The sequence below is a fragment of the Peromyscus maniculatus genome, chromosome 3 (genome assembly GCF_049852395.1).
Source record: "Peromyscus maniculatus bairdii isolate BWxNUB_F1_BW_parent chromosome 3, HU_Pman_BW_mat_3.1, whole genome shotgun sequence".
NCBI classification, from domain to species: Eukaryota; Metazoa; Chordata; class Mammalia; order Rodentia; family Cricetidae; genus Peromyscus; species Peromyscus maniculatus.
In genome coordinates, this window is record NC_134854.1 from 157,265,110 (window position 1) to 157,289,855 (window position 24,746).

The 24,746-nt window shown below is 43.2% G+C and overlaps 1 protein-coding gene across 1 annotated transcript; it reads right to left on the reverse strand.

Annotated features, from left to right (window-relative positions):
* Positions 1 to 376: 376 nt before the first annotated feature.
* Positions 377 to 3,594, reverse strand: Mgp (matrix Gla protein). The gene is made up of 4 exons (XM_006976510.3): positions 3,442 to 3,594; positions 2,166 to 2,198; positions 1,118 to 1,193; positions 377 to 732 (listed from the first exon to the last, which is right to left on the reverse strand). The coding sequence occupies exons 1-4, from the start codon at positions 3,500 to 3,502 to the stop codon at positions 591 to 593; spliced, it is 312 nt and encodes a 103-aa protein (XP_006976572.1). The 5' UTR covers positions 3,503 to 3,594; the 3' UTR covers positions 377 to 590.
* Positions 3,595 to 24,746: the final 21,152 nt, after the last annotated feature.

Below are 24,746 nucleotides of genomic sequence, written 5' to 3' on the forward strand. Positions count from 1 at the left end.
TTGTGAGCATGTGTGCATGTGTGCATGTGTGAGTGTGTGTATGTCTGTGTATTTTGTGTCTATCATGGAAAAGTCTCACACAATATCAGTTTATGTAGATGTTTAAAACTGGATTGCATAAACTGTTCACTTGTATGATCACGGACAGAGTTAGATCAAACCCTGCCGTTTTGTCCCATGGTTTCCATTGCTGTCTTTTCATTTTTTTTTTTAAATGCATGAGAGATGGGAAACAAATGAGGTGAACTCCAATTTCCATGTGGTTATACCTCCTCTCCACAGTACACACAAGTTTAACATAACCTCTGATTTTCAGTGAGGCCGGCTATGATTGCACTTTCTTAGCCTTTTCCCAGAAGAAACTGAATTCTCGAAGTGAAAGTATCAAACCAGAATTTTATTATATATAAACACATTTCTTAACACTGTTCTTTCATTTCTTTCCACCTGGGGACAGGAAGGAGCAGCGCAGCCGGACGAGAGGTCATGTAGGAAACAAGCAATGCGTATGTGTCTGTGTACTTCGGTATTGCTACTGCAGGGGGATACAAAACGAGGCTCGGGAGCAGAACGATGGTTTCCTCGTCCTCTCATTTGGCTCCTCGGCGCTGCCTGAAGTAGCGGTTGTAGGCAGCGCTGTAGCCGTAGAGCATGGCATAGCGTTCGCACAGCTTGTAGTCGTCGCAGGCTTCCCTGTTGATCTCATAGGCAGGCTTGTTGCGTTCCCGGACCCTGGGGAGTGGAGAGGAGAGGCCACGAATGAGGGGCAGACAGATGACGGTGCAGGGAGAAAAAGGAGAGGTTGGGGGATACTAGGTAGAGCCCTTCCCCAGTACTAAGAGTGCTTGGAGGGCAGGCATGGGGGAGAACAGGTTTCCATTTTGATATTATTTTTGTGAATAAAAATAGAAGTTCTCTTTCTGCCGCCCCACTCTTCCTCCCCATCTCCATTCTAGCCCTAAAGCAAAATAGTTTTTCAACGTTCTGTTTTCTCTGCTTGCTTTTCAATTCTTTGAGTTCAAGCCATAGAAATGGCAATAAACGTCTTCCCTACTCAGTTCAAATCTGTCCTAAGACACTGGAAGAATGGCTACGCCCATCAAGTTGGGGTACACACCTCTCTTGGGCTTTAGCTCGCCATCTCTGCTGAGGGGACATAAAGGTGTTGGCATTTCTCCTGTTGATGAAGGGACCTGAAACAGAAAATACATACATGTACTTTTAGGGAAACAGCTGATGAAAATATTTTGGGAATAATCTGAGGGGCACATACATCTGAAACCTCATTAATCTCCTATATATGTAACTAGAGATAGGCAAAAATATAAAAAGAGTATAAAGTAGACTCTATAGACTGTATGAGCAAAGGAAATGAATAACCAATTTAGTGTCTTGGGGACTTGCCACACAGGCCACACCAAATCTTATCTGTTTTGTCTTTGGGCAATCCTTTGCTACTTTTGGTAATACCCACTCAGAGTGTTTTTAATGTTTTTCAAGAGGAATTTTCTTACCATTTGACCCTATAAAGTAGGTCATAGACCACAAGCACAGGAGCAAGTTAAATACTAATGAAAATGAGGAACAATTAGACTCAAGAGTGAGACCTGGTACAGGGGCCGCACTTGTGATCCCAGTGCTTGGGTGATGAGGCAGGAGGATGAGGCGTTTAAGCTTATCCTCAGTTGTGTGCTGAGTTGGGGGCCAGCTGGGCTACCATGGAGTCAAAAACCAAACCCAAACAGAAAAGCAAAACCCTTCAAATTAACCAAGCAAAAATGTGGATACTGTTCTGGTTGTAGCCAGACTTTCCAAGTCTGCATACTCAGGCCCCGAATCTGATGCTGACGCCTGTGGTCTCCCGGCTGGCTGATCCCGTTCTGTGCCTCCTCAGTTCCCATTACTCCTCATTTTCCATTTGTGTGGCTGATGTGATGTGAACTTAAAATTTCCAAGTGTTCTGGATGCAGTTCAATGTCCCATTGCACGGCTTGAAGTTTCAATGTTGCTCACTCGGACAGTTTTAGTCACTGGGTTTAAAAATTCAGCTCTTCCACCCCTCCCTCCCTTCGCTGTCATAGACCTGACTGGCACTTTAGTTTAAAAAATAAAGTGCTAGTCTTTAATGCAAGCAACTGAAATAAGGCAGTCAAGCATTTACTTACTGATTTCATAGGACTCCATGCTTTCGTGAGATTCTGGAATTAGAAGAAAGATTCATTTTAGGCTTATTTGTCACATGTTGTCATTGTTTAAATGTAGAGGTAGAAGGGGAAGGAAGATTTAAAAAGATGGGAACAGTGCATTTAGCCAGGCGATTGTTAAAGAAACTCCGATACTATAGAAATCGTGAGTTTTTTCTATCCTTGCCTTGGGCATCTCCATCTTGTGCATCTTTCTGATATATTCAGGGGCCGGTTTGAGAACAGAGTCAAGGAAGTTAAAGGTGGGTACGCAGCAGCCAGGCTTCTCCAGGTAGGGCGCTCCAGGGTGGTTATTGAGCCGCATGACCCAGACAGTTTCTAAGAGGGTTCGGAGCGGCTCTTAAGAATGGGGATTAAATTGGCAGCCTCAGAAACCACTGGCTCCCTCTCACAGCTCAAACCAGGCACAAAGCCAGGGTGGAGAAGACGTCAAAGTGAACGATTCTGCTTTCTAAGTCTCTCTTGAACACAGCGGGCAAAGTGGGAATAGGAGACTGTGTTTGTAAGTGTCTGCCTGCCTGAAAAGTGAGAAAAGGAGGTGAGGAAATCAAAACCGTACACAGGAAGTTTATGAATAATTCAAAAGCTGAGAAGCATAACATTAGAGCTGCTCATACAGTTTAGGTTTATAAACAACTAAATATGGTCAACACAATTTAAGCACAATGATGTAAATAATTAGGCTTCAAACCTGTGAACAAATTCAGATGACTGAACAACATATAGGTAGCAGAAAAAAAAGTATGCTTTGTAAACAGTTATGAAATTGGTGCTTTCCTAAAATTCAGCTGTAAAGTTTCTTTTAAAAATGAATTCACTGAATAAATGCTCTAAGCTCATGGTATTTTCTGTCCCTAAAAGGGCTATCTCTAGCTAATACTTCCCATGAAAATGTATTCTCTTAAAGTAAACAATTCACCAAATATTCTTAACCCGTCAACACTCATGTCTGACTAAGCGTCCTTAAAGATAAGACTATAGGGGTTGGGAATTGGCACATTTTTGAAATATCTTTGTCACCCGGTATGTAGATTCATCCCTGCAAGAACTTGCCTGTTATAGAGCTCACATGCGTTGGGATGTTTAGCATATAAAACAGATGCGATGGAGACAGCGTTCGTGGTACTCTGGGTTATAACAGAGAAAGGGGAAAGAAGAAGATAGGGGAGAATGTAGAAGTGAAGGGGAGCCAGAGGCAGGAAAAGAAAACCCCACCGACAGCAGGGAGAGATCTCACCATAGCACAGGGCTGCCACAGCCAGTGCAGCCAGAATGGCCAGAGGGAGCAGGCTCTTCATGGTGTCTCGGGTGTCCCGTGAGTCTGCCTCTGTGTCTGGTGCAGCAGCAGAGGGGGAGGCTCCTGCATGCTGCTGGAAAGGCTGAGCTGTTTTTATAGGAACTTGAGCAGCCGAAGGGGGAGGAACCAGCAGCAAGGGGCTGGGAAAGGTGGGATGGCTTGGCACCAAACTTGCCTTGGGACTTCTCCCAAGTACTCATTCCTTCCAGATAGTATCGACACAGCGTGGGCAGTTTCCCCTCACTCCTGGTCCTGGCTGTGTGTGTGTGTGTGTGTGAGCAGGATGCTGTCCTGGTGCAGAAGTTGTGGCCACCCTATGTTTTCGAGCCAGATCCGGGCACATGTCCATGGAGAGGGCAGTTACCACAAACACAGGTTTGCCTTTCGAATTCCTCCTCTGATCTACTTGCTGGCCCTGACCGCTGGCCACTGGGCTTGATCAGCAGACAGAGATGTAGTGTTCTCTTTGCTACCCAGCTGGATGGAGGAGAGGTCCGGGGGAGAAAGGTTCCCCACTCTTTATGCTGTGAGAGCTTAGACATCCTGGTGATAGGCACTTTATGGAGTTTTTCCAGGGTTTCAGTGGGGTAAAGATACGGGTACCCCAGTTTTGTTCATTAGCTACAAAGTAACTCAATTATCTAATTTTGTGATGTTAGACTAGTCTTTTGCCCTAATGCTTTCTCAGATGAATGCTACTGGTTAGGGATGTGTCAGGGATGAAGATACTCACTGCTCACGTTCTCACAGCACTGCCTTGCTGCTGAGCCAATGTGATAGGATTTTCATGGGCAGGATAGGGTACATGATACTGTGCTTAGGTGCTGTGTGCTAGCTACAGACCAGCACAGCATCCCATAGGAGTCAGAAATAGCTCTGGCCTATGTTCTCTACCCTTGACTGTAATGTACCTTCCCATGCAGGTTTTCACGTCTGTATTTCACTGTACCATAAGGTCTGGGGGCTGTTGCTTATCTAACAGGAGAATTTCAATATGGTGCCTCTGGCTATCTGAAGGATCCCTTTCTCTCCCTCAGGAAACTTTTCTACCCCATGGTGTCTTGTCTGCTTGGAATTCCATGAGTCTTCTTTGTGGTCTCAGAAGCACACTACAGAAGATCTGAGGCCTCAGGACCTTGAGCTTGGCATGAAACAGCAGGGAGACAGGGCTGTGGCCTGCTGGACTTTCTGTCTTACTGGGACACTACTGTCCCTCCACCCTGGGAAAGGTCGCTACAGATGCTGCAGGATTCCATTAGACAACCTGTAAGATTGGTGAGCCCAAGAACCAATAAACCTCTGCCTTCCCCTTTAGTTAAAAAAGGAAGTGTTTATGGGCTGCAGAGGTAGACGAGCAGTTCAGGGGACTGCTGCTCTTGCAGTGGGCTGGGGTTCATTTCCCAGCACCCACATTGGGTGTCTCATGACTGCCTGTAACGACAGATCCAAGGACTCTGATGGCCTCTTCTGGTTTCTTTGGGGACCTACACACATGTGCGCGCGCGCGCGCACACACACACACATCTTTATAGTCTTAAAACATATGTTTTTTGTTTGTTTTTGTTTTGCTTTTGTATCTATCTATCATCTATCTATCTATCTATCTATCTATCTATCTATCTATCTATCTATCTATCTATCTATCTATCTATTTATAATCTATTTATTTGAGACAGGGTCTCACTATGTAGCTCTATCTGTCTTGGAATTCACAATGTACACCAGACTGGCCTTGAATTCATAGAGATCCACCTGCCAAAGCCAAGTTCTGGGCTTCGTGTGTGTGTGTGTGTGTGTGTGTGTGTGTGTGTGTGTGTGTGTGTATGTGTGTGTGTGCATGTGTCGTGTATCTGTGAAGATCAGAGGGCAGCTTTAGCAGCTGGTTCTCACCTTTCACCTTGTTTGAGGCGGGGAATCTAGCGAGCTCTCTGGTGATTGGATCTTCCTCTTCCATACTCCCACAGGAGTGTTGGGATTGCAGATGCCGGTGGGTTCTGGGGATTGAACTCATGTTGTCAGGTTGTGTGGCTAGCACCTTTCCCCACTGAGCTACCTCTCTGGTCCCATATTGGGCCCCTTAGAACAATGGAGTCGTGAATGCCCCTGCTGTCACTTCTGCACAATGATCAGATCAAGGCAATTGGGGAAGTTCTGGCTCCGCGCGCACTCAGCTCCACGGCCCCCCTCTGTCCAGATGGCAGCGGTGCTCTCCCGGCCCTCTCACATTCCCGGAAAACAACACATGTGGTGGTAATCTAATTGTATTGAAATATTATTTTGATTTGTACTGAAATATTAATTTGATTGTATGTTAATAAATAAAGTTGTCTGGGGGTCAGAGCTATTAGAGCCATAGCAAGAGTGTGGCGGTGGTGGCACACGCCTTTAATCCCATAGATATCTGTGTGTTCAGGGTCAGAGCTATTAGAGCCATAGCAAGAGTGTGGCGGTGGTGGCACACGCCTTTAATCCCATAAGATCTCTGTGTGTTCAGGGATACAGCCAGCATTGGAGACATATGCCTTTAAGACCTAGGGGGCTGTACATTCAGACAGTGACGAGGCAGTCATGTGTTTGGGTTTACAACCAATGAGAAGGCAGAACAACATACTTTAAAAATACGAACCGAGAGGAAGTAGGTCTCTTTTCGCGAAGCTGGGACAGCAGGAGGAAGGGTGAGATTTTAGCTCTGAGCTCTGACCTCTCGGCTTTCTCTTTTACATTGTTTCTGTGTTTCTTATTTAATAAGACGGTTGGTTACATCTACAAACACACCCTTTCCAACCCAGCTTTTCAACTTTTATTACAAGTGTTTTAGCGCTGCTGCCGCTAGATCCCTCAGGCTCGCCAGCTTCTCTTCTCACAGTCTGGGATTTTGCAAGGTCAGTAACTTTTCTTTTTTCTTCTCATTATTCATCTATTTCTGAGTTTCCAATGGTAAACACCACTTACAAGCCACTCATAAAAACCATTAATGTTTTCAAATTCAGACTCTGCATTTCCTGCTCTAGTATCATTCATTCCCTGTCCAAATCTAATTTTGTAGACATCAACTCTAATCATGTGATCTTCCCATTCGTTCCTTTGAGGTGCTGGAACTCTAATGTCGGGCTGGCCTTATGCTCACTAGGCAAGGCAAGTCCTCTGCCATTGAGCTGTATCATATATATATATATATATATATATATATATATATATATATATATACCATATATATATGTATAGTGTGTGTGTGTGTGTGTGTGTGTGTGTGTGTGTGTCTTTGGAGTTTATGGTGAGTTTAAGATAATTCGCGTTATAGAGATGAAAACCCCTAAGATACTCTTGGAATGTGAGATATGCTAAAAATAGACACAAGGAAGACAAAGAAGCTACTTTGGTTATTGATAGGATGGTTTGAGACGATAAATTATCACTTGAGAATCACTGGGAGTTATTGGAAGTTTCATCATTCATTTTGGCTGACAATGCATTTTCCTAACAGCTAACTTATAAATTCTGAATCATCTGAAGTTCGAACTTATGTTTGTATGTAAAGGATTATGGCAGACATCCAGAGAGCCATTTCTCCTTCACCAAAGAGAAGTGCTGCTTAGTGGAAAGAATGCTACAACACTCTCAGGAGTGTCTGCAAAAGTGTAAGGCAGCCACACAGGGCTAGTTTTCTTAGTTTACAGAATTTTCTTGAGCAAGGCTGGCAGGGTGGTAACCAGGCAGCAGAGGTCACAGAAGAATACAAGATCTCCAAACCTCACTCTCAGGAGGAAGACAGAACATTATGGTTTAGCCAAATATCATTTGCCCATGCATCCATCCATCCATCCATGCATCCATCCATCCATCCATCCATCTACACCCACCTACCACCCATCCAATGTATTGAGTACTTTTCAATGTATAATTCTAGGATGGAAATACAGGGAAGGGGAAAAATACTGCGATGCTTCCTATCCTTATGTATTCAGGAGCTGTCAGAGTACAGATTTAGTGTGTCCTTTTATTTAAAGCCTCGTTTGCAGCCGGATGGCCTCAGAGAAGAACATGTGACCAGCATGGCTTGTCGAGGGCTAACCTTTTCTATGGCACCCAGGTGCATCTCTGTATCCAGAGCAGCAAGATCAGGGAGAGAAAGGAAGAAAGTTGCCAGCAACTACTGTGGGGAAATGCTTTCCAGAAAAGCACATTGGCAGGTATTGGCAAAGAGTTATCCCATCTTTAGTATTTATGAAGCTATAATAATGACACAGGAATTACAGTTATATTTTCTGTACCAACCCTGAACCTGCTCTTCTTGCCTATCCATTTCTAAAAAGTCTTTTTTCCAGATGGCTAAGCATTTTGTATCTGAGAAGTTTTCCTGGTCCAAGCAAAATAAAATTAAAGAAATAATCTTGCTGTCCCATGAGATTCAACTTTATTTGCAGAATATTGGTTTTATGAGTACATTTTTTTTGTGGCAGAACAAAACTATTATTCTTTCCAGTAAAGGAAAAAGCAACTGAGAAGAGAGCAAGTGGGAGCCCTGAAGATGAAAACAGAAACCACTCTTGGGGATGTTAGAAGACAATGAACTGAGAAACAGAAAGGAGCCCAACATTATGGACTCTTAAATCTATTCTTTTAATGTAGTGGTTCTCAACCTTCCTAATGCTGAGACACTTTAATATAGCTCCTCATGTTGTGGTGAGCCCCAACCATAAAGTTATTTTCATCGCTACTTTATAATTGTAATTTTGCTGTTATGAATCATAATGTAAATATCTGTGTTTTCCAATGGTTTTAGATGACCTCCTTCAAAGGGTCATTAGACCCCCAAAGGGGTCATGACCCCCAGGTTGAGAACTTCTGTTTTAACAGCCGTTTCTTGAATGGATTCTATGTCCCTGACTTCATAATTGACTTGGTTTTCTAGACGTAGAATCATTTACTTTTCTTGATTTGTCTAAGCTGAACTAAGTGAGAAGACGCAGCTGTCAGTCTCAGGCAGGGGTGGGTATGTGAGCGGCCACGGGCAGGAGTTTCCAGGGCAACGCTAAAGCAATGGAGCTGCCGTTTGGGACAGCTGTACCTTTTCTGTACTCTGTAAACCATGTGCTTCTTTCTTATTGAAAATCTCATTTTTCAGAAACAGTAGTGCCCTTTCAGGTAGGCGGGGGTTGTAGGAAGGCCTGTGTAAAAGGCTTGGTCCTTAGAGTGGTGAAGTGGGAGATGATGGGACTTTTAGTGGTGGGTGTGGACGCTCAGGTCATTGGGGGTGGGGGGTGGGGGGGTGGGGAGAGGGAGGGGTGGGGGGCAGGGGGATGTGGACGCTCAGGTCCCCGGGGGTGTGGATGCTCACTCAGGTTGCCCGGGGGTGGGGGGGTGGGGGATAGGGTTGGGTGGGAGTGGGGGGTGGGGGTGGGGGGATGGGGAGTGGAGCGTGCCTGGCAGGGGCTTGTGAAACTCTGCCCTTTCTCTGTCACCTCTCTGCTCTGTCAGATGAGCTCTTGTGTCCCACCACACATCCCTGCCGTGAGTTTTTACCTCCTCACAGGCCCAAAGAAATGTGGCCAGCTGACACAGACCAAAACCTCCAAAATGGTGACTCAAAATGACCTCCTTGCAAGCTGATTGTTTTGGATGTTTTGTGCTAGAGAGAGAAACTACCCGGCACAGAGAAGAAATACCAAAGAAGAATTGCCCTCGACCTGTGACATGAGTCTGTGTTGAGAAGTTTGCTCCCACTTTCCATTCATTGTGTCATTTACTTTGTAAAATAATAGACTATCATCCACACTTCTGTGCAGGAAAGCAGAAGCTCTATGAGTCTCTATAGTTTATGTAGGGTCACATGGTAAGTATGAGGAGGCAAAGGGACTGGAAGAATATGGCTTTCCTTATAGATGATAACCACTCAATATCCCCCAACAGTCTGACATCTGCTTAAAAATAAACAAAAAGATGTACATCTCAAAAATCGTGCTTTCCTCAGTATCTTTTAAAATAGGACATCAGGAATTGAAGACTTATACATCACCACAGAAACCCAGAAAACGAAAATGACTTATGAAGCAGTAGGGGATGAACTAACTCAGTGTTAGATCCCAGCCCCGTGTCTCAGTCCAGTGCCCTGTTTTGTCAGCCCAGACATGTTCCAATTTAAATACGCGACATTCCAAAAACCTTTCAGCTCTCTTCAGGAGTCACCACGTGTGGCTCCTCCCAGTCTGGGACTCAGGCTTGCTGACTGTCATCTGACACTCGCTCTCTGGTGGGTGTCTCTGAGTGGCGGCCGTTTTCCAGCACCTATAAAGCCAGTTTCTATAGCTGCTTAGACCTCAAGGAGGGGAAGAGGGGAAATGTAGACTTAGTTTACAAAATGCTCTTTCAAGTCAAAGCACCACAGACAGCAGGTTCTGTCGCCAGTCTTGGCTAGTGATGAAAGGAAGGACGGCTCTCTGCCTACTCCTTTAACCCTAGCGGTTTCTTCTGGATGAGAGGTGATGAGGACGAAGTCCGGAGACATTTTCCCATGGTACCACGGTCCTAGCTGGTCCAAGGCATCTTATATAAACTCTTTGCTGTCCACCCAGTCTCTGCTACATCCTCAGTGTCTCTGTTCACCGCTCCACTTCACTAAGATAAAAATGCTCCTTTCTCTGCTGGGGAAATCCATCACCCCAGAGAATGGAGTGAGTTGTGGGGATTGAGCAGGGGGTTGATGACTGGCAGACTTGGGAGTGTTAGAGGTGGTACCCTTGGTGAGGTGGAGCTGCCAGAGAATAATGACAGCAGGTCTCACCGAGTGGTGTAGAGATGGAGTAGGACGGTGTTCCTCACTACAAAGCCATGAAGAAGATCATCGTCTCACCCAGTTGCTACACACAGAACTCATGTATATACGCCTGGTACTCAGGACACTGATCCTGAATGACTGTGAGTTGCAGGCCAGAGCTACATAGACTGGTCCTAAAAAAAAAAAAAAAAAAAAAAAAAAAAAAAAAAAAAAAAAAAGCCAAAAAGGAGATGGAAATAATAACACTTTAAATAATGCTGACTGAAAGCAACCTTAAGAAACATCCTTTAAAAAAATAAGATTAGGAGGGTGAGCCTCACCCGGCTTCCCTCCACCTTGTTGCCCTCTCAATACTTCTGGTGCTTCTAAAATCAGCCACCAAATCAGCAGAACAGGACCCTGAAGGACAGACGGGCTTTATAGAGAGTAACACCTCTTTGGCTAACATATGCGGTTTGGGAGATAAGAAAGCCTGGATTTGGACCTGAATCCTGGCTCCTGTATCTGCTTTTTGTGTGACATTCAACATGTTATCTAAAGTCAGGAGCCTCTTGCTTATTAGTGACATAACTGGCGGTTATAAAGTGCAACTCTGAAGAATGTTGGCTAAGTTAAGACAGGACATATAGAGTTACCAGTTCAAAGGCTGTCATGAGATATCATGGGACACACACACACACACACACACACACACACACACAATTACTAAAACAACAATAACAACAACAAAAGTCTCACTTGCTCAGCTCCATCAAGAGTCACCTCCCCTACCTCTTCTTCAGCACTTGGGGACTAGACCATCAGTGATAAGCAAAACAGAGGAAAAATACAAAAAGCAGATCTGTACCATTGAATCAACAAGGTCTTGTACAGCCAGAAATGAAGTGGCACCTCAAAAAGCCTGCTTTGTTCTGACACTGCTATTCCATGGCCATGTGAGTCCTGAGCAAGTTATGTGTGCTTGTAAACAGAAGAGATGGGCTAGACCACTATAGTTTTGGGCTTCTAAATTATTCAACCTTGAAAGGATAAACAAACTGGAGAGACAATTCTATGAGCCAAGGCCTGAAGGAACACTCAGTTCTTAATACAATTTCTCAAGGTCCTTCATGGGCTGCCTGCTCTCTGAATGTCCACAACTCAGCCTGAAAACCAATAGCAACATAGCCTGCAAAAGCCCTTCAGAGCTCTGCCTGCCTATACACTCCATCCACGGCAACTTCTCAGTTCACCACAGGCGTTGAAATCTGTGCTACAAGAAAAACACTCTCTGCAGCCAGGGCTTGGTTCCTGAGAAAAAAACCCATTCACAGAGATCTAAAACTCTGTAATTTGTCTCCTTGGCTACATAGTCTACTTACTGTAAACTAAGAGGTAAGGTGGAGTCCATAGAGGAAGCCGAGGGAGGGCTCAGAGGAAACACCATGAGGTTAATATTAAGCATGGCAGAATGCAGGGGTGGACCCTCGCTGATTGAGCTGAGAAGTGAACAGGTCTTGAGAGAGGAGGATTTCCACACCCAAGGTCTCGCTCCTAGAACTATGATGAGAAAAGTGCAGAAAAGTGGTGTTCGGTTGACCTGTGGAGACTCATTTCAGCCCCACCCTCTGGAGCTTCTGCAAACCTTCTATAATCACTGTTCACTTGAATTTGGGTGGCCTGGATGCTGGCTGAGAGTCTTCTAACTTATCAGTCTTTGAGTTTCCTGTTTTCTCTCGATCCTTTGCTATTTATTCCCTGACATAATGAAATTTTGGAAGAAAATTTTATTTTGTTGAGATAATGAAAGACCAGTATTTACTGGTATTCTTTGGGTAGGTGGACAAGGCCAAAGGGAAGGGAGATGAATGGGAGGGAACAGGAGACAATGAGATTACTTTCTTCACTTGTTTTTTTTTTTTTTGGAGACAGCAAGAAAAGGGCTTGTGGGGCAGGTATGGCAAGGGGTCATGGTGCTGTGACTGAGAGTCTGACACGGATATTTATTGATTTTATTGTTCTATCAGACTGTGAGTTCCCCATATCCTTTATTTATTTTTATTTTTATTTTTATTTTTGAGACAAGGCCTTGCTATACAGTGCAAGCTGGCTTTAAACTCAGAATCCCCCTGCTTCAGCCTCCCAAGTGCTGGAATGACAGGTGTGCTACCACAACAAATCTTATTTATCTTTACAAAAACACAGCAGCTCCTCATTGCTTCCTGAACTAAGCTAGCATCACTCTCACATGATTCTCAATTCTGTGATTGCATAATCAGAGACCAAGAAAGAACTAGGGCTTTGGAGTCAAGGGGACCCAACATGAATTTAGCAGAACTTGCCACTAACTAATCTTTATCAAATTTCCAATGCCCCCTTTTATGAGTTTGTTTGCTTTTTGAGATAGGGTTTTGCTGACCTTGAACTTGGTATGTAGCCAAAGCTGGCCTTGAACTCTTGATCTTCCTGCCTCTATTCCAAGTGCTGGGATTATTGGAAGATATCCACACGCTTAGGTATCTTTTATTTATTTATTTATTTTTTTAAATATTTTTGTCTGGAAGAATGGAGGTGGTCTTGGGAAGAACATGGTCATATAGTTATAGTCGGGATGTGCTATGGTGCACAGAAATATGAAATAGAGATTCAGATATATATGATAAAGCTATACCTAGAAGGATCAAGCAATCCTTTAGGAGGAGAAGCCAAATATCAAGGAATATTTGGTGTTATTTGGCTTTTAATATACCAGCTGTCGTCTGCTATGAATTTCATGTGCACTCATAACTTCCCCAAGAACTTTTAACAGTGTATTTTACCTGAAATTCTTCTCAAGCATCCTAGGCCAAAATGGTGTGTCCTGAATTAAGGTAAACACCCTTAGGGAGACACCCCCTGTCTCCTAGACATAGCTTTGTTTCTTGTGCTAATGAAGCTCAGACCCTCCTTCCTCTCTTAGCCCAAATGGCATTCCAGAGCAGTTGCTCAGAACAAAAGGTTTTTTTGTATACCAGAAGCCGTGTAGCTATGAGGCAGGTTTCCTAGCTCTGAGCAAAGTTACCCTGTCCTGCCAGTATATGGCGGCATAGGAAAATAGAGGCAGTTTTATTTTAGTGACTTATAGACTCTTTTACCTAACCACCTGTAAGATTGTAGTTTGAGCACATTTATGACAGGCTTGTAACATTTCACCTAACCACTTATAAGAATATATTTTGAGCACATAAATTCCCTTTCTGACTCATTCCAGGCCTTATCTGACCCCACCTCCTCTACATACTCCCCTTTTGGGTTGCAAATGAAGCTAGCTATCACAGCTCTTGTAGGAACCTTGGAAGCTGTGCATTGTACTGTATGAGTCAGATTGTGGGTAGGGCTGAGACCAGTTCTGGAGGAGGAAGGAGAAGGGACCAAGATGGAGAGAAATGAAGATGAAGATGAGGACGAGGCAAAAAAGAGCTAAATTAGAACTAGGATAGGACAGGAAGAAAAGGGACAGAGAGGAGCAGAATGTGAGAACAGAATTGAAGATGTGTAGATAGAATCTTGACTCAGAAAAATAAAGTGAATGGACTAAAGGGTTTCATGTACATAGATTTATTTAATATCATCAAAGATTCAATTATCAGCTGGTTGTAAGATTCTTCCCAAACCCTGGGAGAGGGCTATTGAGGAGCTGGACCCACCATAGACCTTGATAGGGATTAAAGTATACAATACATCTGTAGAATGTTACGTGAAAGTAGCTATTATTATTTCTAAGTAGCCATGTGTATTAGTCAGTTTTTCAATGCTGTGACAAAACACTGTGACCAAGGCAACTTACAGAAGAAAGGGATTTTTTAGGGCTTACAGTTCCAGGGGGATTGGACTCCATCACCGTTATGGTGAGGAGCGTGGCACAGGCAGGCAAACAAACATGGTGCTGGAGCAGCAGCTGAGTGCTCACATCTTCATCTACGAACAGGAAGCAGAGAGCTCAGAAGCCTCAAAGACACGCCTCCTCCAACGAGGCCACAGCTGCTAACCCTTCCCAAGCAGGTCTATGAATCTGTATTCAAACACCAAGTATTCAAGCACACGAGCCAATGGGAGCCATTATGTGACTCCAGGTAAGTCCTGATTATAACATATGAATGACAATTGTCCCATGAATTGTTGTAATGATTCAGTGAGATGAGCCCTATAAAATATTGAGAATGTGCACCATTGTTAAACAACAGTTCCCCTTTGCTTATCTTTCCCACTCATTCCTTTTACTATTTTTCTTCCTCGAACACATCCTCCAGGCAGACTAAATACTCACTGCAAGATGTTTCTGTATTGGTTGTCTTACTTCTGCTCATTTAAAAAAAACATCTTTCCCTGTTTCTCTATGGCAACCTCAGGCAGCTTGCTTCCCCTGTGTGTATGTCTGTGCACTGTATGTGTGTCTGGTGCCCCCAAAGAGAGAGGAAAGTGTGGTATCTCCCAGGACTGTACTTACAGATGGTTGTGAGCTGGCATACGGGTGCTGGGAAAAGAACCTGGGTTCTTTGCCAGAGCAGCCAGTGCCCTTAACCACTGAGCCATCTCTCCAGCCTCCAGGTATCTTTTAAACCTTAGCCCAGACAAGAGCTGGTATGTAATTTCCTATTTCGGCTCCCTAAGTATGTTATTTCCCCTTCTTTAAAACTCTCTCAGTTCTGTGTTCTGTCTCTCACTGGCACCTCTCTCCGCTCCCCATTATAAACATTCCCTTGTGCTCTGTCTTGCCACCACTCATCCCAGGTATGGTGACATAGCCACCCTCTGGCCTTTCTCCTCTGCATGCACATCTACAGCTCTGTGCTGACTCACTATGCAGGAAGTCATTGTTTCTGGAGAGGCGGAATTTGTTTTTGCTTACTGAACATGCGTATCATGTTAAAAGCCTCTTATGAGTTTTTGCACTAATCCCATGACGTTTTCTACAGAAAATGTCAGAATATTGATACCACCTGCTTTCATGGCTGTATCCCACTGGATCTTAAGCTTCTCAAGAGAAGTCAGAGATTATGTTTGGTCCCTTCTTGTAGTCTATCTCTGATATTTCTTCTGGCACACAGTAGGTGTTCATTTATGTTTCTTGAACTGAGCCAATATGCAAATTGAATATTCATTGAACACCACAAAACTTCAATAAACTTACCCTTAACGTTTTAGTACAAGAGTGTCTTTGGTTAATTAATTTATTTATTCATTCGTTTGTTTATTCATTTATTGAGACAGAGTTTTTCTGTGTACTTTTGGTGCCTGTTCTGGATCTCGCTCTGTAGACCAGGCTGGCCTCAAACTCACAGAGATCTGCCTGGCTCTGCCTCCTGAGTGCTGGGATTAAAGGCACATGCCACCACCACCCGGCTATTTATTTATTTTAAAACAAGGTCTCACTATGTAGCCCTGGCTGTCCTGGAACTCACCACATAACCTGGCTGGCTTCAGACTCACAGAGATCCACCTGCCTCTGCCTGCTGAGCACAGTTGTAAAAGGCGTGCCCCACCACACCAGATTAGTCTCTTAACTTTAATTGAAAATATCCCTACCCTTTAACTAATTGACATATTCAATTAAAATTTCTCCCTTCCTTCCTTCCTTCCTTCCTTCCTTCCTTCCTTCCTTCCTTCCTTCCTTCCTTCCTTCCTTCCTCCCTCCCTCCCTCCCTTCCTTCTTTCCTTCCCTCCTTCCTTCACCTCCCCCTCTCTCTTCCTCCCTCCCTCCCTCCCTTCTTTCCTTCCTTTCGTTACTTTATGTGTGTAGGTATTTCTCCTGCAAGCACTACAATCTGTGTACCACATTCATGCAGTGCCTGAAGAGCCAGGAGAGGCTTCAGATCCTCTGGGACTGGAGTTACAAACAGTTGTGAGCTGCCATGTGGATGCAGGGAATTGAACCTGGGTCCTCTGGGAGAGCAGCCAGTGCTCTCGAAGGCTAAGCCATCTTTTTAGCCCAATATGTGAATTATTTTTGAGACAAGGTTTTACCTTGTAGGCCAGAGCTTGTGATCTTCCTGTCTCAGCATCTGAAGTGCTGGGATTACAGACGTGTGCCACATGCCTGACCTACATCAGGATAAGAAATGGTCATAGTTGGAGATACAAAATAATGATATAGTATGCTCACTTTTGTGGTGATATATTTTATACCCTAATAAACTTGCCTGAGATCAGAGGACAGAGCAAGCCACTAGATTAAACATAGATGCCCAGCAGTAGTGGCACACACCTTTAATCCTAGCACTCAGGAGGCAGAGATGAGTCCGGATCTCTGTGAGTTCAAAGCCACCCTGGACTACATGAGATTGACTCAGTCTAGGAGAGAAACAGAGCCAGTGATGGCACACACCTTTAATCCCAGCACTTGAGATTTCACACCTTCAATCCCAGTATTTGGGAAGCACACACACCATTAATCCCAGCAGGAGGAAGGAAGTGATGGCTGGGAGGAGAAAGGTATATAAGGCCTGAGGAGACAGGAACTAAGGCTTTTCGGCTGAAGAGTCCTAGAGGTAAGAGGTGGCAGTGACTTGTTCCTTTGTCTCTCTGATCTTTCAGCATTTACCTGTTTTTTTAATTTTATTTATTTATTTTTTATTAAAAGATCATTTAGCAATTCATGTTACATATTGTATTTGTCTTTGGCTGAGGTATTAACCCAACTACTTAATTAAATGACTGTCCTTTTATGAAATAGCAATATTCCTAAAAAGTGTTAGGTTATTAACATTGGAAACTTAAATTATAGCATATACACTCTCTTTAAGGAAAATATTAGTGAAACTTCTAAAATAGCAAGAATTCCTCAAGAAGAGCATATTATTTTTTAAAAGTTTCCTTACTGTGTTTGGGATGCCAATTCTCCTTCTAGGTATTTTTCTTTACATCTAGTGTCAGAACAAAATATCGGCTGCTTACAGGTATGATAAGTTCAATGGGAAAAAACTCACAAATTTAGGTATAATGGTACAAACTTATAATTCAAGCACTTGGAGGCTGAGGCAGGAGGATTGCTATGAGTCTGATGCCAGCCTGGGATACATAGTGAGTTCCAGGATAGCCAGGGCTACATGGTGAGATTCTGTTTAAAAAAAAAAAGTCTATCTATCTATCTATCTATCTATCTATCTATCTATCTATCTATCTATCTATCTATCATCTATCTATCTATCTATCTATCTATCATCTATCTATCTATCTATCTATCTATCTATCTATCTATCTATCTATCTATCTATCATCTATCTATCTTTCTATCTTTCTATCTATCTTTAAATGTTTGTGCATGGAGCTGGAAAGATGGCTCAGTGCTTAAGAGTACTTGCTGCTCTTTCAGAGGACCTGAGTTTTATTCCCAGCCTATGTCTGCCTATAACTCGAGCTTCAGGGATCCAACACTCTCTTCTTGTCTCTGAGGCCACATGTATGCACATGGTGTACATAAAGTCACACAAACACACCACACATATGCACATAAAATTAGAAAAGTGAATAAACTTTCAAATATTGGTGTATATCATTAGTGGGGCTTTTCTCCCCCTAAGATGTTACTTAAACCTAGATAGTTTAACAGACAGGTCATTGCCCGTGCAGTACAAATTCACTCAGAATCGCTGGCTGAAAGGCTTTAATATCTTCTTATTTTAATCTTAATCTCAGGGCTCTGAAATGCCTCAGGACTCTCTCAGCAGCCTGGATTTGAGCTCATCTAAACATCAACCATGTGGAAACCATTCCTTGCAGGTCGGCCTTGCCAGGGCTGGCTAACCACCTTGTGCCACTGCTCTCCTGTCGGGTTTTTCACTTTGAGCCTATACAGGAAAAGTCTCAACCCGACTCTGCCTGCCCAGTGAGCACAGTACAAAACACATAGTAAAGATCAGATGTGGGGGCTGAAAAGTCCATGTTAGGTTGCCGGTTTAGCTAAGGACAGCGCTGGTCCCCAGTTGTTCCAAGAACACTTTATTATTGCACCAGATCCCATTAGATTTACTTCTGGCAATACAACATGAGGCATTTAGGCACCACCGTGGTATAGAGAGCAGCCAACATCTGCACCAGAGCTTCTACTCATTCCCAGGATCCTTTGGCTCCAAATCGCATATCCTCAGCAGTGTACAGCTCTGGTCCTGACCTTGTGAGAAAGTTCATACGCCTCTGGCAGCCAGGGATGAGAAGTGCTGAGGTTTGTTCCAACAAATACACCACAGATTCTTGGGAAAGGAAGAACATGGCAGAATTTTCTTCTTTTCAGTTGCTCAGTAATGTGTGATTGAAAAAAAAAAGCATTTATAAAGAATGGAGGGACTTCGGGAGACTGATGTTTCTTCATGAACTAGCTTTCTGTATGTTGTCTATAGACACTGAATTTGTATTTTCCCTTTTAACTTAAGAATTTTGCCTTGGCCTCTGGTCAGTTGACCAAGCCCAGTGGATGGCCTCACATAGGAGTGTGTGTGCAGCATAAACTGAATGGGATAGGTTCTAAAAATCTAAGCCACGAAGTGGGAGTGGGGCGGGGAAGAAGAGGGGTGAGTAAAATCGAACTATACTGTAGGAAATGCTCAAAAAGTTAAAAAATGATAATAGAACTTTAAAAACTGTGCCTTGTTTTAAACTATATATAAGAATAGATGAGAAGCATGTCTGGGATAGACCAGGGAAAGAGAGAAAAGAAAGAAAGAAAACATTCCTTAGTATCGATTATTTGTGTTAATACAGTGAATTCACAGAGATCCACATTCTTCTCCATCCCAAGCACTGGATTAAAGGTGTGCACCATCATGCCCAGCTCAAAAATGTTATTACATTTATTTGTGTGTGTGTGTGCGCGCGCGCGCGTGCGCACGTGCATGTGGAGGCCAGAGGACACCTGCGTGAGTAGCTTATCTCTTTCCACCATGCCAGTCCTGTGCACGGGGATACTGTTCTTTGCTTCTGCACTGGCCCAGCGTGTGCCAAGCCCTGGGCTTAGTCTCCAGAACCGCAATTAACAAGCAAACACACAAGCAAAAATGTCTTTAGCCTCTGAAGAGCCCCCATTCCACACAGCCTGGGGTAAAAGATGGCTTTGGCCCCTTTCTCCTGGATCTGTGGCAATACAGTTTCCAAACATGGCCGATTAGCTTATGTAGAGCAGAAAGGGAAGACTCAGCATTGGAGGTGATTTTAGGGGGTGACTGCAAAAAATGGCGTTTATTAGACTCTTCTTTCTGGCTAATAGCTTTCAGTCAGTTTTACACATTCTTGTAAAAACATAATGGCAATTATAATGGGAGATAGAAAAACTCATTTCAGTAATGTGGCCACACAGCTCAGCATGGAATTCTGGTGTGCGGTGCTTTCTACAGCTCTCCTGGTGTTGTGCTCTGCTCTCCAGTTCCCAGGATCCTTACACTTTTATCCTGATTTTTTACAGACATCATCCTTTCTTTCCTTAGACTCAGTCAAGTCCTTTTTTTTTTTAAGCATAAGAGCCATTTTTTCTGGAAATGGTAAATTAAAGCTTTTTTCCATTTTACTATAACATTCACTTTCACTCATTTTTCAAAGTCTAATTTTTTGAACTTTCTACTTTGTGTAGGCAGGTTTATGCACAGGAAGCCAAAATTCTGTTCTCACAGAGGTGAGTTCTATCTAGTAGACGCGATAAAGACTAAGCAAACAAGGGAACCTCTCACAGAAGGAAAGAGAAAGCTGGAAAAACAACTTCTGAGAGTGTGCCCGTTTCACAGGAGTCCCCGTTCATGTCTTCACACTTGGATGCTCTTCAGGTTCAGGTCACCTCCGTCTACCCTTGACAGATCTCCATCACTGCACTGTGCTATGCTAATGGTCGAGGGTGGGACGTCTCTTCCCAGGGGTAAACAGTGCTTGTGGAATGAAATAACTGTAAAAAATGTATGATTATGAACTCTGATAAAATGAATAAAGGAAAAATACAGTTAAAAATATGTGCACGTCATGGGATCCAGATATAATCTGGGGGTTTGGAAGTCATTTTTAAAGGGATGGTCCATCCACAATTTCAGTTATGAGCTAGAGTGAGATGAGTAAATGGACTGAGGTGAGCGAAGAGAGTCTGGAAGACGGGAGGAACACGCCTAGCAGGTTGCAGGCAGAAGGAGGCTCTGAAGGGACGTGAATCGGATAGGGCTGTGTGAAAATGCAAAGCCCCTGATTTTAAAGGAAGCCTTAAGAAAATGCAAACACTGACTAACTGGGTGGGAGAAGAGAGACACCACCCTATTTCAGTTCTGTGAATGGTTAGATAGCGTTGTTGGAAACATATAGAGAAGGGCAGGAGTTAGTGCAGACAGTCAAGGGGTGGGAGGGCCTGGTACAGGTGACAGTTCTTCAAGCTGTGAGGGTGTCATGACGGAAGAAGGCAGAGCATGGGATGGCATTTATTTAGGAGGCCATGCTGCCTCAGTTGGCATAGGAGTGAATGTCTGGTGTCAAGGATGGCGCCTTCAATTCTGTATACTACAATTAGTGATCATCTAGAGCAGTTCAGTTTTCAAGGAGAAGTAAAAATGGGTGTAATGGGTTGAGATTGTATTGTGATAACTAAAAATGTGATAACAAGCCATTAACTTAAGGCTTAGGGAATGTGAAGAAGGAGGGATCAGAAAGACCAGAAATCCAGAGGACCCAGGATATCTTCCTAGAGATTGTGTCTTCTATTGAGACAGGGAAGCTATACCCATGAGCTCTCTCTCAACAATACGATTTCCTAAACAAGACATCCACAATGACAACACCAGTTGATACGCTAACATGGATGGGAGAACCTTACTAGGTCCCTCTCCTAAATGAAGAGCTAGAGGCAGCTAATGGCTGCCAAGGGAGGGAGAATTAATCATCTCCAGGGATGAGTCCCTTGATCCAACCCCAAGTGGCCAGGACTAAATATATATATATACATATGAATAATATTAAATGGACAACACTAAATGAACTCAGCAGGGGACACATGCTCATGTGTGCCTATGTATACTTGCACACATCCACACACACACACATACACACACACATGCACACACATCCACATCCACACACACTTATAAGACAACAAGAAAGAGATCACAAATTTGAGAAGTTGTGGAAGGTACAGGGGGTGCTGGAGGCGGGGAGAGGGAAGGGTGGAAATGACATAAATACAGTACTCATGTGAAATTCTAAAAAAATAAAATAAGTCATTGAGGTTCAATGTTGGATCTGACCCAGAAATACAAACTTGGGATTATCAGTTCATGCAAAAAACCACACACATCCATTTTCAACATTAATGGATGTTTTCCTCTTCCTGAATGGGTTCCCACTTATTTCCAATGTGGAATCCTCAAGTATTTACCTACAATGGGTAAAAAGATGACTCCTTAGGAATGAGTGTCATTTCTGTTTCCTTACTCTTCTTGTTCCTTCATGAGTAATAATAATAAACCCAAACACCGTATTGCATAATTCAACAAAATTGAGTTAAATATAGAGAAATTGAAACCCATGAGTCCACGGGGGGGGGGGGGGGGGGGCGAGATTTTCGTAGAGTAGACACCCTTGTTTGATCCACTGAAAATCCTGCTAAATCACTTTCTTAGGGAGACTTCTAATTGAGTTTGTGTTCCTGTTTATGAAAACAAGAGAAAGTCCGTTCCACCCTGGAGGCTGACTTCAGCTCCAAAGGCAGTTGAGTCACTGGCAGGACGTCAGCCCAAAGTTTCAGTCTGTCACTGTTTTTGTGTGCTGTGGGCCGGCCTCAGTGGCTAATGTAAGTCAGCAAATAGGGAGTGTTTATTTCAGAGGGGCAATATGGAAAGAACTGTATACTTTTGTAAAAGATTTTTGCCTTTTTTTTTTAAACCACATATCTTCCCTAATACTCTGCTTCAGGCAGATTAATGACAAATCATATTTTCTATTCCCTTTCTAGAAACCAAGGACTTGACATGAACCCTGGCCAAAATAGCCTTGTGGGATCATTTTGAGCAATCTGGAGGGACTGGAACAGACAAACTAAACGTTCTGTCACTGAAGGGAACCATAGGAGTAAGCCTAGGGACTGGCTCTCGGGGAGGGGGTGAGGATGTAGATGGGACATGTGGGCAGCGAAGAGTCAAGGTCAGTAGCTCCCTGCAAGGAGTCCAGGAAAGGAGACTCCTAAAGAGGCTGTGACTACACAGACATGTCCTGCCTTTCTTGCCCCAGAGCCGGCAGGTGTGGGATGGTGTTTAAAAGCTCAGGACCATCTCAGCGTCTGGTCTCTTTGCTTCTTGTCAAGGCATTCTCCTGAAATGTGCTCCTTCGCTTACCCGGATCCTTCCTGCTTTCTTTGGACCAGCAGAGGTCCTATTTCTTATGTAACCACTGATAAGCTATTTAATTGCCCTTAACACAATTTGGGTATAAATCTGTTTCCTAATCAAAACGCCAATGCATTATACTGTGCTTATTTCTGAAGGGACGTTTGAAAGCCCTTGCGAGTCTTAAGCATGGTGCGCTTTCTCCAGTAATTTCAGATACGCTTTAGCTAGTTTTTAAAAATTCCCAGCCATTAGGAAATAAATAAACACCTAAACTAGTTACATTTTAAAATGTCACACACACTGCGTGTTTGTTGTCTGGGAACTTGCTTGAGGTTACAAATCATGCTCCCTTTATATTGCTTTATATATTTTGTAGAGCTAATAACAGTAATCACTAGTATTTAAGTCAGTTGTTCTCATCCTGTGGGTTGTGACCCCTTTGGGGGTGGAATGACCTTTTAACAAGGGTTGCCTAAGACCATCATAAGACAGATATTTGCATTATGATTCATAACAGTAGCAAAATTACAGTTATGAGGTAGCAATGAAGATAATTTTATGGTTGGGGTCACCACCACATGAAGAATTGAGTTAAAGGGTCACAGCATTAGGAAGGTTGAGATCCACTGTTACAAGTGCTTACTATATTCAAGACACCTTGCTTAGTTCTAATTTTCATGGAAAAATTTCTGGGTAGGAATGTTGCTCATATTTTAGGCTTGGAAAGCTTTATCTGTTCATAGATAGACCCAGGGAAGGCTAAGGCTGTGATCAGAACTCAGATCTGAATTCTCTCCACACTCCAGGTTACCTTTTTTATTGTTGATTTCAATATGAATTGTTGTTTATATAATTCATAGTCTTCATCCCCTAGAGCTATAAGATCATTTCTAGAATCAGACTGCAAGGAAGGAGAGTGGGGCTGGGGGAGAGAGAGGAGAGGGGGATAAACAAAGCCTCAAGTCTTTTGTCTGTATGCTTTCAATCAGTCTTGGTTCTCTTTGTTTACAAACACTCATGTACAAAAAATAATTTCTTATATTTCAACTTTTCCTCTTCCCTGATATAATTCTCATTATGAATGTTTGGGGGTAAGCTATGTTTACAAATTTCTAAAGACTACTTGAGTAACTAGTTAAATTTCAAAATATTAATTTGCTCAGAGGGGGTTAACTTATATGATCATCCTGGGAGACACATACACACAAAATTTAAAATTTTTATTTTATTTTAAATTATATGTGTGTGTGCCTGCACGTGCTAGTGCACGTGACTACAGGTTCCCAGAGAACCAAGAAGAGGTCATCAGGTTCCCGGGAACTGGAGTTAGAGACGGTTGTAGGTTGAGAGACCCGAGTGCTGGGACTCTAACTATGTCTTCTGTAATAGTAGCAAGCACACTTCCCCAATGAGCCATCTCTCCAGCCCTCACACACAGAGTTTTAAAAAGTAATTTTTACAAATTTTCTTAAGATTATAATTACGTCATTTCCTCTTCTCTTTCCTCCCCCTCCTCCTCCCATGCACCCCCCCCCACTCTCTTACATGGCCTCTTTTTCTTTAATTGTTGATATAGCTATCTGTACAGATAGATGAAATAGAGATGTGCACACTGTATATATTCATAAATACAACAAGACAACACCCTCAGTATGGGTGTTACCTATATGTTTGTTTCAGGGCTGACCACTTGGTATTGGGTCACCAGTTGGTGTGCTCTTCCCCAGGAAAGACGATTTCTGCCCCTCTCTGCATCCCTCAGTTGCCCATAGTCCTTTGTCTCAAGTTGAGGCCTCGTGAGCTTTCTCCCTTCTGTGTTAGCATGCCTATTGGCATCATTCTTCTTTGGGTCATGTTTAGACAGCCATGTTGGTGAGCCTTCATGGGTATTTCTTTTGACATTCCTAGGAGACACAGTCTCACAGCAAGCTCGCTGTTTCTCTGACTCTTGGAATCTGTCCTTCACACACTATTTTTTTTTTTAGAGGAGAAAAGCAATGGTTTAAACAAATTCATTCTTGGTGGTAACCAAGCTAATTTTCTTTGCTTGTGCATATGTGCATTTGTGCATGCATGGTGTGTGTGTGTGTGTGTGTGTGTGTGTGTGTGTGTGTGTGTGTGTGTAGACCCATACCAATACACCAGAAGGAAAGCCAAAGCCAAAAATTACA

What these genes read in the sequence shown, in the direction of transcription:
- Mgp (XM_006976510.3), bottom strand. Translation starts at nt 3,502, where the DNA reads ATGAAGAGCCTGCTCCCTCTGGCCATTCTGGCTGCACTGGCTGTGGCA. An exon ending in TGTGGCAGCCCTGTGCTATG is followed by an intron (nt 2,199 to 3,441) that starts GTGAGATCTCTC and finishes TTCTAATTCCAG; the next exon opens with AATCTCACGAAAGCATGGAG. An exon ending in CGAGCTAAAGCCCAAGAGAG is followed by an intron (nt 733 to 1,117) that starts GTGTGTACCCCA and finishes TCCACTCCCCAG; the next exon opens with GGTCCGGGAACGCAACAAGC.